The sequence below is a fragment of the Dromiciops gliroides genome, chromosome 5 (genome assembly GCF_019393635.1).
Source record: "Dromiciops gliroides isolate mDroGli1 chromosome 5, mDroGli1.pri, whole genome shotgun sequence".
NCBI lineage: Eukaryota > Metazoa > Chordata > Mammalia > Microbiotheria > Microbiotheriidae > Dromiciops > Dromiciops gliroides.
The window spans coordinates 234,505,153-234,520,604 of NC_057865.1; the positions used below are offsets into that span (position 1 = coordinate 234,505,153).

The 15,452-nt window shown below is 41.5% G+C and overlaps 1 protein-coding gene across 2 annotated transcripts in view; it reads left to right on the forward strand.

Moving 5' to 3' along the window:
- Positions 1 to 14,993, forward strand: part of SRGAP1 (SLIT-ROBO Rho GTPase activating protein 1) — a 357,119-nt gene extending 342,126 nt beyond the window's left edge. For both annotated transcript variants that reach the window (XM_043967043.1, XM_043967042.1), the window contains exons 19-22: positions 2,255 to 2,435; positions 3,709 to 3,843; positions 4,156 to 4,501; positions 8,234 to 14,993. In XM_043967043.1, the coding sequence (XP_043822978.1) occupies positions 2,255 to 2,435; positions 3,709 to 3,843; positions 4,156 to 4,501; positions 8,234 to 8,611 (1,040 nt within the window). In that variant the 3' untranslated portion in view covers positions 8,612 to 14,993. The remainder of the gene's footprint in view (positions 1 to 2,254; positions 2,436 to 3,708; positions 3,844 to 4,155; positions 4,502 to 8,233) is intronic.
- Positions 14,994 to 15,452: the final 459 nt, after the last annotated feature.

Below are 15,452 nucleotides of genomic sequence, written 5' to 3' on the forward strand. Positions count from 1 at the left end.
TCTTGTCAGCTCCATTTCCTCTACTTCCCAGCTACATTTTGGAAATTCTCAATTGTATGTCTAGTAGGCATCTCAAACTCAACATGTCCAAAACATAGCTCATCTGCCCTTTACCTCCTTTCTCTAACACCAGAGCCACGCCTCTTCAAACATCCTTGTTTCTGTCAAAGCCAACACCAAGCATTCTCGTCACCCATTTTCTCAACCTTCAATTCCTCTCTCCAGCTCTCTATCACCCCACTCCACAAATCTATTCAATTGTCAGATCTTGTTATTTCCACATCTCTCGAGTCTCTCTCTTTCCCTCTATCCACACTACATTCACCATAGTTCAAGCCCTCAATCCCTCTGGCCTGGATCATAGCCTCCCTGCTTTGCTATTTTCCCTGCGCTATGTCATGCTCCATAAAGATGTTGAGATGGTATTCTTGAAACATGGGTCTGACCAGGTCTCACCCTTACTGAATAAGCTTCACCAACTCCCTGTTGCCTCTAGGATCCAGTACTCTCTTTGGCCCTCAAGCCTCTCTAAGAGCCCTTTATGACCTGATTCTAGCTTATCTTTGCAGGTGTATGACTTCTTCTTCCTCACCTCCCCATCTTAGATAGAATACCTAGCTTTCTTCAAAGCTCAGGTTCAAGGACCACTTCCTATTCAAGCCTATTCCTAATCCCCTTAGCTATTAGTGCCTGCCTCCACAAAAATTATTTGGTATTTATTTTGTTTATAGTGGTGTGTATGTGTTACATCCCCGTATATAAAATGCCAGCTCCTAGGGGCAGCTAGGTGGCGCAGTGGATAAAGCACCAGCCCTGGAGTCAGGAGGACCTGAGTTCAAATTCGACCTCAGACACTTGACACTTACTAGCTGCATGACCCTGGGCAAGTCACTTAACCCCAATTGCCTCTCTCTCACACACACACACACACACACACACACACACACACACACACACACACACAGTCAGTCCCTAAAGGACACAGGCTTTCTCACTTTGGGCTTTGTATCTCCAGCACCTTGCATAGTTCCTGGCACATAGTAGGCACTTCATATTTTGTCTTCCCTTCCCTTGTTCCTGTCACAGTCTTTCCATGTCTTATCATTGATTCTCATCCATTCCCTTCCATGAGTCCTCCCTAAAGGATCTACCCATCATAACTGAGACTTTCTCTGACATTTGTTGGATTCATGAGTCAGTTAGGTGGCATTGTAGATAGAGCATGGGCCCTGAAGTCAGAAGTACCCGAGTTAGAATCCAGCCGCAGACACTAGTTGTGTGATCCTGGACAAGTCACTTAATCCTGAATGCCTCCAAATTTAAGAAAGAAAAAGAGACAGGGAGGGAGGGAGGGAAGGAAGGAAGGAAGGAAGGAAGGAAGGAAGGAAGGAAGGAAGGAAGGAAGGAAGGAAGGGAGGGAGGGAGGGAGGGAGGGAGGGAGGGAGGGAGGGAGGGAAAGTAACATGCAAACAAATATATACAAAACAAGCTATATACAGGATAAATAGAATATAACTAACAAGAGAAAGGCACTGGAATTAAGAAGGGTTAGATTTCTTGTAGAAGGTGGGATTTTAGTTGGGACTTGAAGGAAGCCAGAGGAGGTCAGTAATTGGAATTGAGGAGGGAAAGCATTCCAGGCATGGGGAATCAGGGATGGAAGATTCTTCAGCAATTATTGCACTCCATAATTCACAGCCAGAAGGCTTCACCAGAACAGTGTGTGTGTGTGTGTGTGTGTGTGTGTGTGTGCGCGTGCGCGCATGCATACACATGCATGTGTGCATTCATATATATTATTAGATCAGAGATTTAGAGCCCGAGGGGACCTTTCAGAGGGTCTAATCCAATCCCCTCATTTTACAAATGAGGAAGCTGAAGCAGAGAGAGGTTAAGTGCTTTGCACAGGGTCATCTAACTATTAAGTGTTTGAAACAGGCCATTAAGTTTTGCTTTCAGCAAAAAGGTTGCATTATACACCATAAAATCATAACTAGGCGAACTGATTTTCTTTTTCCCGACTCTTGATCAATAAGGTCTTTGTTCATATAAAGATGATACTGTATTCCAGATGTTTCTTCTGGATAACTTGGGCTAAATTTCTGCAAAGGTACCCAAAATGTTTCATTCACTTTTAGGATCAGAGAATTAAAGGGGGATGTGGACACATGGAGATAGTTTTCAGAAGTTTCCTAATAGCTTCCTCCATCCACTATTCCTTACTCCTTTTTTTTTTAATGTGGCTTCCTTACAGAATGTGAACCCATTGAAGCAATAGCCAAGTTTGACTATGTTGGGAGGTCTGCCCGAGAACTGTCCTTCAAGAAAGGAGCCTCGCTGCTTTTATATCACCGAGCATCTGAAGACTGGTGGGAAGGACGACACAATGGAATTGATGGCCTAGTACCTCATCAGTACATCGTGGTACAGGATATGTAAGTCTTGCCCACTTTTGCCAGTAGCCCCTTAAGGTATCCTTGTCTGAACACTAGGTCTCATATTCAGGAGAAGTGGGATATTCTTTCTCAAAGGAGAATCAAGACCCTACCCACCTACTTGAGATTCCCCAAGGATCTTATGAAAGAATTCCAAAGTGACTGCTACAGTTCATTAGCGCTTCCTTCCCCTTGTAGCTGGGTTGGCGATAGCAGAACTACCCCCTTCTCTTCCCTGACATACAACTTATGCCCCATTCCCCCTTCTTCATCCCTCTCCATATCTCCACTGTTAGATTTGGAAGTAGACTAACAGATGGTTGGGAAATTGAAGGGAGAATCTCTATCAGAGATTTCCTATTCTCAAAAACAAACCCTATATTATGAGGGTGTCTTAAGAAGGGAGGTGGCCTCAATCATTCCGAAAGCAGGAGTGTTGGTGCTACTGCATGGAGTTCAGTGGGAAAAGCCAGTCTTATCTTGTGCCCATCTATTGCTTCAAGGCCTAGGTCTCAGAGGGACACTACAAAAGCCTACGGTATTAAAAATGCTCACAAGTCTATTTACCAATAATCAATCAACAAACATTTAGTAAGTGCCTACTGTGTGGCAATAATAGCAAAATCTGACATTTAGTCAAATCAAGTCAGCAATGATTTAACACTTACTACATGCCAGATATCACGCTAAGCAGCAAGGATATAAGTGAAAAAGCTGACATTCTAATAGTGGAAACAAAATATAAACACCTCTGTTCACACAAGATATGTACATGGAGATGTTGAGAAACACAACATCTGGTACTTAAAGGTTCACTATACATACATTATTGCGTATGATCCTCCCAATAACCCTAGAAAAAGGGTACTACAGGTATTATTTTCCCCCATTTTACAGATGAGGAAACTAACACTTGACACTTGTGTCTCTCTCTCTCTCACACACACACACACACACACACACAGAGGCGGCTGAAACCTCCTATACATATTTTCTCTCTGATTAGGATGTGAAGTCCTTGAGAGCAGAGACTGTTTTTTCTGTTTGTATCCCTAGACCTTTCCACAATGCTTGGCACACGGAAAGCACTTAATAAATGCTTTTTTTCCTCATTAACCCATAGGCATTATTTACCATGAGTTACATCACTATGGGCTGAAAACTTCAAGTATTCAATGATAAATTAAAACCTCAGACCTTCCCCCTCTCATCCTAAGGTCTCATCACACCTGAAAGGTAACAAGCTTCTTCCTTTGCTCTTTTTGATTTGCAGGGATGATACCTTTTCTGATACACTGAGCCAAAAAGCAGACAGTGAAGCCAGCAGTGGGCCTGTTACAGAAGATAAATCTTCATCAAAGGACATGAACTCCCCAACTGACCGTCATCCTGATGTATATTTAGCCAGGTAGGCTCAGCTTGGTAATTGCGCCCCTTTGTATAACCTGCCAGCAGGGCACAGAATTGCAGCAGTTAGCGCCAGAAGGGATTTTGGAAATCATCTAGTCTTCATTATCCAAGTAAGGAAACTGAGGCCCAGAGAGAGTGACTTGCCCAAAGTCATTCAACTTAGTAAGTGGCAGAGCTAGATCTCAAGTCCCCTTGAGTATGTCCAGTATCCCTTCTGCAATGCCACACAAAGGAGCTAGTATGTCTTTGAACTCATGTTACCCAGAATGCTCAGCTTTCCTTTTTTCTCTCCATTTTTTTTTTTTTTTAGACAAAGAAAGAGGGCTGAACCACCCCTTCCTTCAAGGCGTCCTGGCAGGACCAGTGATGGCCACTGCCCTATCCACCCACCACATTCACTTTCCAACTCCTCAGTTGACCTTGGGTCCCCTAACCTGTCCAGTCACTGCAGCCCTCGAGCCCTGCTGCAGAACCGAAGTCTCAACAGTGATAGCCCCGAGAGGAGACGTAGGCCTGGCCACGGCAGCCTGACAAACATTAGTAGGCATGATTCTCTGAAGAAGATCGACAGTCCTCCCATTCGGAGATCCACATCATCAGGCCAGTATACGGGCTTCAATGACCACAAACCACTGGACCCAGAGACGATTGCTCAGGTAGGACATTGTGGTTTGCATTGGTTCTGATTTGTTTTCTATTTCTAGAATTATTCTAATGGGGTAGGAAGTTTTGTTGATGGTGGTGTTTTTTAAGTCTTCTTTGAATGTAAAGAAAGAGGGATTCCATGTGTCTCCTCCAAGTCTTAGTAAAAAGCCAGGGGGGCAGCTAGGTGGTGCAGTGGATAAAGCACCAGCCTTGGATTCAGGAGGAACTGAGTTCAAATCCAGCCTCAGACACTTGACACTTAACTAGCTGTGTAACCCTGGGCAAGTCACTTAACCCTCATTGCCCTGCCAAAAAACAAAAAACAAAACCAAAAAAAGCCAGGAAGCAATGATGAATCATTAAGTAGAATCCCAATTGTAGTTGTAGTGTGAAGAACTGTTACTTGTTACCTTGAGTGACACCCTCTCTCTCCCCAACCCAGTGAGGAAAGAAGACAGAAATGGCACAGAATAAGAGGTGGTGAAGGAAGACCCAGACTGCACATCAAAAAAAATGCAGGAAATGGGAAATACAAACACATTTTCACTTGCTTACGGGGATGATTGACTCTAATGAAGGTAGAACGATTTCTTTAGGGGAAAAAAACCAACTAGAATCAACCAAGCATAAACACAACCCTAATTGACAAATGTGCCAGGTTTTCTCCGTTGCTATACTCAACACCCTATTAATATATTTGGGCTTCTTTTGTCTTTGGCCTCTGGCCATGACACAGACAAGTGAATATGAATACCCTTTTTTAATTTAAAAATAGCTTACTCCTGGGAGCAGCTAGGTGGCACAGTGGATAGAGCACTGGCCCTGGATTCAGGAGGACCTGAGTTCAAATCCAGCCTCAGACACTTGACACTTACTAGCTGTGTGACCCTGGGCAAATCATTTAACCCCCATTGCCCCGCCAAAAAAAAAGGGGGGGGAGGGCTTGCTCCCATGCAATAATTTATATTATTAGTCTCCATTGATTGAAAAAAAATACATAATGACAAGAAACTACATCAATGGAGGGAATAGTTTTAAGGAAATTTGAATACTGTTCATCACAGTAGCATTTATATAGCTTGAAAAGTAATCATGCTTTTTTTTAAACAAACTGTTCTTTCGCAAAATGACTAAGATGGAAATAGGTTTTACATGATTGCACATGTGTAATCTATCTCAAATTGTTTACCATCTTAGGGAGGGGGAAGGAAGGGAAGAAATTTGAAACTCAAAAAATGAATATATAAATATAAATAAATGAATAAATTATTATATAAATATATAAATGTAATTAATAAATGATGACTAAAATAAATGAATATATAAATAATATTAAAGCAAATGTTAAAAATCATTTTAACATGCAATTGGAGAAAATAGGAAACTTTTTAAAAAGAAGAGTAATCATGCATATACACACACACACACACGCGCGCGCACACACACACAGGTGTGTGTGTACACAGTTTCCATCAAATCAAGATAAAGTACTACATAAAGATGAAGATGACAATGCTCAGTGGGCAGATGGCTTCACAGACCTCTTGCAACATCTCTGGAATTGCCTGGGGTCGTGTTGCCTTCAGGTAGGCACCATTGACAGAGACCATTAGAAAAAAGTGTTTGTAAACAATCCAAAGAAAGATGAGCTAGGTGATGCTAAGCATAGTATATGGGCTTATCATTCCAGCCATCCAAAGGATCTGGCATTCATCACAAACAAGAGAACGGAGGAAGGAGAAATGACAGGACATGAAAGGGAAATGAAAGAAATAAAAAATGGAGAAGCAATAAAGGGAGATTATTTTCTATTTTTAAAAGCTCTCAAGGAATCTTGCACCAATGTGCTTGACTCCTAAGCTTATTTTCTTGTTGCTCTAGTTTCTATGTAGGATCCGGACAGTCTTGGAAAGTGAATGAAATTACAGAAGAGTACAAAAAAATTTAGATTGATTTGAAAGCAGAATTTAAAAAAAAAAAAGGCTTTGGGTTCTTTATTATATGTTTACAGAGCCCTTCGAGGTATATCCTAAGCTTAAAACCAACAAGTTGACTATAGCTTATATTTAGTGTTTTGATAAACTCATGAAATTGCTGTTTCTTTATAAGCACAAGAAACATGATTTGAGGCTGCAAGGAGGAAGGTAATAAAGAGGCAAAGGTGTGGGGGCAGCTAGGTGGTGCAGTGGATAGAGAACCAGCCCTGGATTCAGGAGGACCTGAGTTCAAATCTGGTCTCAGACAGATACTTGACGCTTACTAGCTGTGTGACCTTGGGCAAGTCACTTAACCCCAATTGCCTCACCAAAAAAAAAAAAAAAAGAGGCAAAGGTGTGTGTGTGTGTGTGTGTGTGTGAGAGAGAGAGAGAGAGAGAGAGAGAGAGAGAGAGAGAGAGAGAGAGAGAGAGAGAGTGTGTGTGTGAGTGAGTGAGAGAAAGAGAGAGAGAGAAACTGTGTGTAACCCTTTTATGTATAGATTCAGGATTTCCTTATGTTCCAGCATGCTGACTGAACAAAAAAGGTAGCCTTTGTGCATCTTCTCTTGAACAGATGTGTTTTACAAAAATAACAAATCTACATCTTTCAAGGAAAATAGGAATAGCATATGAAAGTCATCTCCTGGAAAGTGATGTCATCATCCAGGGGTCCATATAATGGTTTCCAGCTCAGCCTTGCACGCAGCAATCTCTCTCCACATCAAGACTTACACTTTGTAGCAAGGACCAGTGGACAGAGCATCATAGCACAGTTGCAAAAGAAAATACCGGGGCGGGGGAGAAGGGGGTTACTCAAAACTACTCAACTTCATCTCCTCAAAAAAAGGAGGTTCTCTTCTAGAAGCTATAGTGGCTTATAATACTATAATAACTATTTAATGTAGCCATGATTTAGCCACTGTGTCTTGATTGCATTCAGCTGTGTTCAATTCCCCAAGCACAGCACTTTATTTCTGGAGATGTGGTCACTGTGTTTATACTCTGGCTTCACCATAAATTAAATAGTCACTATGAGAGGCTTCGACCTGCAGAAAGCTGACTTTAGACAAATGATGTCAGAGTTCAGATGTGTATGTTGGCAATGCACCATCAGATTTTAGGCTCATGAATAATATTAGTCAAGGTTCTGTTCAGTGATGGCTCCTGGACTCTCTAGAAAAGTGAAAATATGAAAAAAATGAGAATTTTTCATTTTTCATTACTTTTTGGGTTGGGGGGAGGTCTGGTGTTTTTAATCAATATGGGGAATTTCTGGTGTGGAAAATTCCTCTACTGTTGCACCTTAGCAAGAGTCATAGAGAGCTTCCTGGGACCCTGTGGGGTTCAATGCCTTGCTATACTAGTCACACAGGAAATAGAGTATGGCAAATATCCACTATGCCATGATGCCTAAAGCCATTGGTTCATCTAAAATACTATGGTAAGGGAAGCCTATCACCAAGCATTGTGCTTGGGGCTTAAAGGGGAGTACATTTACATGTGAACATAATGTATATGACTGTGTGAATGACTTTTCAAGTAGAACCTGGGCTTTTGAAAACTGGGTTCCTTGGGCAGCTAAGTGGCGCAGTGGATAAAGCACCAGCCCTGGATTCAGGAGGAGCTGAGACCTGGCCTCAGACACTTACTAGCTGTGTGACCTTAGGCAAGTCACCTAACCCTCATTGCCCCACCCACCCCCAAAAAAACTGGGTTCCTGCTTCATTCTCAAGGTCTCCATCTTTTATTCTTTCTCACTGGCTTCAGGATATCGAGGAGACGATGAACACGGCTTTGAATGAACTCCGAGAACTGGAAAGGCAGAGTTCAGCAAAGCATGCCCCAGATGTGGTGCTGGATACCTTGGAACAAATGAAAAACTCCCCCACACCTGCCTCGTCCACCGAATCCCTCAGCCCTCTCCATAATGTGATGCTCAGGAGCACTGAGCCTCAGATCCGCCGTAGCACGAGTTCTTCCAGCGACACAATGAGTACTTTCAAGCCCATGGTGGCACCCAGGATGGGAGTGCAGCTGAAGCCTCCAGCTCTTAGGCCAAAACCTATCGTTCTTCCAAAAACAAATCCGACCATAGGACCCACACCTCCTTCCCAGGGTCCAACAGACAAATCGTGCACGATGTAAAAAACAAAAAACAAACAAACAACAAAAAAACAAAAAACAAACCACAGATGACCCAGAAGGTAGAAAAACAAAAATGGCTGAAAAAAAAAAAAAAGAATGGATTTGTGGGTAAAAAAAAAAAATAATAAGTCAAGGCTTCTTGTCTTCATGAGTTTTGTGCTTATAACTGGAGATACTCTGGCTTTTCTGTCTTTTTGAATGTAACGTCTAAGACTTGCTACGTTAACACAGGCATTTGTATTTTGTATTTTTTTTTCCTTTTTAAAAAAGCTGGACATTTCTACATGTTTTAAAGACAATAGAAACACATTAGATTTACTTGAAAATTCAATGCTGCACCACTTATAAAAAGAGATTGGAGCACAGCTTCCCTATGATACAGCATGCCTCAGATTTATAGTATAGCTGATGTTAAGAAGAGATTTTCTGAACTAAGGGAATAGAAAAGTAAGTCCCAGAGTTTGTGGGGATTTTAGCCCATGCCAGCCTACTGCAGCTGGGATGATGGCTAAGATGCGATGACCATAATGGTTAGAGACTATTCAGTGATCGTATCTGATAGAAGGCATACAATCCACAATTGGGCTTGATGCCCGATGCAGGTAGTGCCCCCGGATCAACCTAGGCTCAGGTGGAAATGGTGGCTAAATGATTTCCCTCTCCCTTAAGAATGGTTTATCCCAAGTCCAGGAAGCATGTTGCAATGGAAAGGGCATGAAATCAGCACAGCTCTGCTACTTATTACCTGTGTGACTTTGGGCAAATCACCTAATAGCCTTGGGCCTCAGTTTCCTTATCTACAAAAATGGGACCCCCAAGGTCTTGTCCAGCTCTTAATCTAGGATGCTCTGAGCCTAAGAATTATTATCTATGGGAAACCTACACACTCATTACTTGGGCTTAACTAGGGGAAGGTGAAAGAAGGTGATTTCTAAAGCTATCAATATTATTCCTTTTCCTGAGTATGAATAGAATCCTAGGGACTTGTAAGTTCATCCAATTTATCGTCCCTCCCCTCCTCAGGTAAGACTACACTACACAGATGAAAATTCTGTTATTAAAGACCTCCAGATATTCATACTAATGCCTCTCTCACTAATCTATTTTTAAGTATTTGTCATTAAACTCCTCTTTATATATAACCCAAATCTTTGTGTTGACCTTAATGGAATGGAGAACAAACTCTTTGAACCCTATATCCCCTTTGGACTTTTCTTTCTCCAGCTAAGAAATCCTAGTTTCTTTATAGTTTCCCCAAAGATGTGATTTTTTAAAAACCTTTAATCTTTTTTTGGAGGCAAGTGGGGTTAAGTGACCTGCCCTGGGTCTCACATATATGGGGTCAGATTTGAACTCAAATTCTTCTGAGTCCAATGCTGGTACTCTATCCACTGCACCACCTTGCTGCCCCCACCTTTAATCTTTTTTTTTGTGAATTTTTTTTCTAAATTCTCTCCAGATTCTTCATCTTATTGTCACATCCCAGAACTGACCTTGGTGCTCAAATAAAGATCTGACCTGTTCTTAGGCAAGGGCTCTCATCTCCTGGTTCTTTGATACTCTGCCAAAGGCTCATGGGAGGTAGAGGCAGAAGGGATCTTAAAAGCCATGGAGTTCATATTTCACACACATGAAGAAACTGAGGCTCAGTGACATGAAGAGGCTTGCCTAATATCACATAGCTAGTAAGCAACAGGAATAAAAATAAATACAAATTTTAAAAAGGATTTAAATCCAAGGCTTCTGACTTCAAATCCAGTGTTCTTTCCAAAATACCATGCTGCCTCATGCCTAAAGTTTAGCTTTGTATTCAACTGGGTTCCATTCTGGTTTTACAGATGAGAAAACTGAGACTTATACAGGTCGGGACCCTCTATAGAATCTCCTTCACTCTTCTACAAGTTTGAAAGATCTTTCAGTGACTTTAGTTACCATGAGAGATATGACTATTTTGGAAAAACCTTCAGCCTATTTCAAGAATATCCTGCTAGACCTCTGCCAAGGTCTTTTCCAACTCTTGACCCTGTTTCTGCATCTGAGTGCAACTTTTTTTTTTTTTCACTACAATGTTTCCTCACAAATTAGCTTGTTACCCACTAGGACCATCCACATCTTTTTTTCTTCCCCGTTTGGACATAACTGGGTTTCTTTGTTTTATCGTGTCTTTGCACAGTTTTTGTTGTTGGGTATGGTTGGGGTTTTTTTTTTGGGGGGGGATTACATTTCCCAGATTCGTTACCCTGAAATGGCCATTATAGGACAGTTCTTCCTCTCCCACCGCACCCCCACCCCTAATTGCTTCTCTGGTTTACAAAGGCCACTTTGAATCTGGGTTATATTTTTCAAGGTACTAACTTATCTCTGTTCATCTATAAAATAAGGGTGTTCATCTTCAATGCCCATTTTGACTTCTTTACTGCCTTTGATTCTAGTTATTTCCCGTCCTCCCACCCCCAACTTGGTGTCATCAGCAATCTTAACAGTTTGAGGTTCTTTGTGCCATCATGAGTGACTGATGAAAATATTTTTTAAATTAAATAAGTAAAAGGCCTAGAAGCAATCAATCTCCACAGGTTAGCCCTTCTAGCCCTAGATTAATACCAATCCATTAATAATTGCTCTGGGATTATTATTATTAGACTTTACTAGCCTCACTTCATGAAGAGAGGGACCATATTCTAAATACTTTTAGTGCCTAGCACAGGGTTCTGTATACAGTAGGTGCTTAATAAATGTTTCTTTAAACCATCCAGCTAGTTGTGTGCCTACCCACCTTGTGTTTCTAAAATAAAGGGTGTAATTTTTCAGCTCTCATCATTCAAGAAAGACTTGGAGCGTTTACTAAAATCAGGATTGATTGCATTGCTCTCTCTCCCTTGATTTGCCAGACTATTCTGCCACAGAGATTAAATGGATGAGATTAAATTATGACACCCATGCCTAGTTACTAGTCTGTACCTTCTCACAAAGTGAATTTATGATGGATTTTTTTCCCCCTAGCCTAGTATTTTTTTCCAGGTATAGACATGAAACCCAAATGACCTGGTAACCTGGTGCAGTCATTTTACAGATGATACAACTGATGCTGAAAGAGGTTATGTTATCTCCCTCACTCCTTCACAAATTTTAATGGAGGTCAGCCAAAAGTTTTAGATACTCAGAGATGTCACCCTATCTGTCAGCACTGACTAGCATTTAACTTATTTAAAGGTATTTGACTAGAAGACTTCTCAAGTCCCTTCCAATTCGGAGATCTAGACGGAGATTCTAGAATACAGTTTCCTTTAATACAATAAGTAGCCTCCCAAGTTTTCCCCTCCAATTTGGTTTCCAGTCTCCCTAACTCTGTGTTCCCATTTCCTGTTACTAGTTCACTGTGGGAGTCAAGATGGGAAGTACTTTAGTCAAATGAACAACTTAAAATATTTTAGGAACAAGAGAAGGATGATTGAAAATGTTCTCCTTTGATAGGATGAGACAGGGAGATGCTGACAAAGGACGTCTAAAAAGCAGAGGTGTTTAATTCTTTTTATTCCTTCTATTTTTTTTTTGTAAATTGCATAATCTCACTTCCGATCTTTAGCATTACAGGCCTTCACTATTCCTTTAAACTGCTCCCCAGTAATCCACCTTATATGGTATTTGCCTTTGTGATTTAAGAAACCATTACATTTTCTTCCTCAAAGTGAGATTACTGGGGCTGCTGACATGGACAGCCAAGAGCACACTACCATGGGGTTTCCAGGGCCTCAGAGGCCAGTGGTTTCTTAGGCAGAATATCTTCTGATCTCTCCCTCATTGTTCCTCCTTAAGTCTGTTCACCTCCCTCTTCCCCAGCCTCTTGCTGTATTCCCAAAGACTCGATAGTATTGTGCTAGCACAAGGGAGGGACCACATTCATAAACAGAAACAAGAAAAGGAAGGATGAGTATAAAGCTTACCTTGCTTAAAGAATCTTCCAAATCCAGATAGGAAATCTAGTGGCTACTATATAAAGTGGCCAAAACAGACTCATCCTTGATGCTCTTTTGACATGGGACAAGGATGTCCCAACCTTGGTGACTATGCAAAGACCCCAAAGAGCTGTGTGTGAGAGTTTCTTTGTGGGATCCAAAGTCATGCAGTCAGGCCATTGAAAACTTCAACTAAAGGGTAATTAATTCTACTTGGTACCCTTTAAACTTTGCAACCCAAAGGAAGACAAGAGAATTGGACTGTGTCATTGAGAATGCTAGGATCATTTCCAGTTTCAAGTTTGTAAACCTCACTAATAGTATGACTGGGGAGTAGGGAGAGGATGAACCATTTCATTTGCTAGAAATCAGTGATGGTTTCAGTCATGTAAGATTGCTTCCTCAAAATTCATAGAATTAAAGTTTCTACTTCCATAAAATTCCTTTGATGTTAGTTACCCCACCAGACTCACTTTTTTGTGTGGGGAAGTAGAGAAAGCAAATGGAATGGATTGAAGGTGGTGGGGAGAAAGGTACGTTGGGATACATTTTTTTTTTTAAGTATTCCGCACACTGTTGTAACATGGTTAATGGCCTTTGTTGGACTGGGGAGGGTGGGAGAGAAAAGGAAGGTGACATGTAAACTCCAACGAATAGCAGTTTTGCACATTTTAACAAGATGTTATAACTTTTCTAGAAAAGTATTTCCCATGCCTCCTGCCTCTCCACAGGACAATTTAGAACAGGTTCTCACATGTAACTACATTGTCCTATGCTAAACAGTGTCACTGCCCCACAGACTCTGGCTGGGAAACATTTGCCAACTAAATTGCATCTCTACGAGTAGTAAAAGTGGTTTTAGTTAAGAGTTGCCTGTCCTAATAGCAGTGTCTCAGTGGAATTTGTCTGTGCCCAAGATAATTAGGAAAAGGGAGAGATGAGTGTCTCACTGTTTCCTTAGCGTGAGACCATAAAAATGTGTCTCTTCAGGATTTAAGAGTGACCCTCTCTAGGATTTATGACCCAAATAAGCATTTGCTGGTCAGCGGGGACACCAAAATCCCCAGGGTCATCACCAAGAGTCTGTGCATTGGGTTCAGGAACTAGCCTTCAGATTTGGGATAGTATTTAGACTTGCAGTGGTATCCCTTTGTCCTTGACCTCTGCAAGCTGGATATAGCAAGAGGGGTCTTGAAAGGATTGCATATAAGGGTCTGCTTTGGGACTGAGGCATCAGGTAGCGTTGAGGGGAAGGCTACCACTCTGTAAGTGGGGCCAAAGTCTATCTGGCTTGTTTTAATCATGCACCTCTGACTTGCACCCTGGAGCTGATAACCCTGACCTCTAGCAGGATTCTGGGGTCAATCCCAGTGCCCGGGTGCCATTGGGACTTCCTGTCCAGGACCAAGAATTATTTTCATAATAGTCACAAATTTAGTAAAGATCAGTGGAACAAACTGGAATCTAAGCTTTCATTTACATACAGTTCTAACCTAGTATTCTTTCTGGAAAAAGAAAAAAAATAGCCTATATGGTATAACTGAAATGGATCCTGTATCTTTAAATTATGTAGGGGATTTTGTATGTCTAAATAATTGTACCGCATTCCATAATGCTTATCTTAGAAACTGTCTAGTAAAAGAAAATATTAGGAACCATGCATTTTGTGGATGCCCCCAATCCCCTTAGAGCATTCACATGAGTTCAATGTGTAGTTTGATGGTTATTATAGCTATTTAAAGTAGAGTTAAGTGGATATGTAACAGGAAAGACTTGAGACAACTACAGATGTACTTAAGTAAAGGTAACTCTTGCACACCCAATTAAATCAGTATTGTCCTTCACTATCGGTTTGATCAATGGCAGTCCTGGTGGCTCCCTGTTTGTGACTGTTACCTACCTAATTGTGTCAGTGTACATCTGTAGTATGTACATGTGAAAGTGCCTTTAAATTTTTTAGAGGAGCTTTGGCCTTGCTCTGTACTGTTGCATTCCCATCTGCCCCCTCCCCTGACCTCCCCCTGCCCCTCATTTCTTTTCTACTTGCCCCACTGCCAATCTCTCCCCTTCCTCCCACCTGCTGCTTTGCTCCTTATGTTCCTATGTATGCTAGTATCGTCTTGCATTCTTCCCGGCCCTCCCTCACACTGCTTCATCATTCCCCATTGGGTCCCCTCGGTGTTGGCTCCAAGATGGTGGTATGGCCACCATGTTCCCCTGTGCTGCCCGTTTCCATTACATTCCTTCCATCCTTTGAGATGAAAAGAAAAGGTGATGATTTTACAGTTCTGGAAGAAGCGATGTTCTGTTAATCTGTCGTGACAATGCACTTTTATGTATAATACTGTACATTTCAGCATGGACCATTACAGGCTTCAGTACACATTCAGATTTGTTCCTCATAGTGTATCTTTATAATAAAAAAAGATAGTTCTGTCTATTATATGGTTCCAATTGGGTATGATTCTTTCTGGGGTATCTTTTTTTTGGTCATTATTCTCCTGAAGTTCTTTGTGTTGAATGATATGAAAACATAAGCTTTAAAAAAATGGTAGAGGGGGCAGCTAGGTGGTACAGTGTGATAAAGCACCGGCCCTAGATTCAGGAGGACCTGAGTTCAAATCTGGCCTCAGACACTTGACACTTACTAGCTGTGTGACCCTGGGCAAGTCACTTAACCTTCATTGCCCCACCCCCCCCAAAATGGTGGGTATCAATTATACTTCTATTCCCTAGCCTGTATAAAATAAAGTCCTCTGCAACCTAACGACTTCCTCCTCAAAAGGTAGAAGTTGCAAAGAGACAGATTTAGATCAATGTCAGGAATAACTGCCTAGCGATTGAAACGGTCCAAAATTAGAATGGCCTGCTTCAAGAGTGGGTGGGTT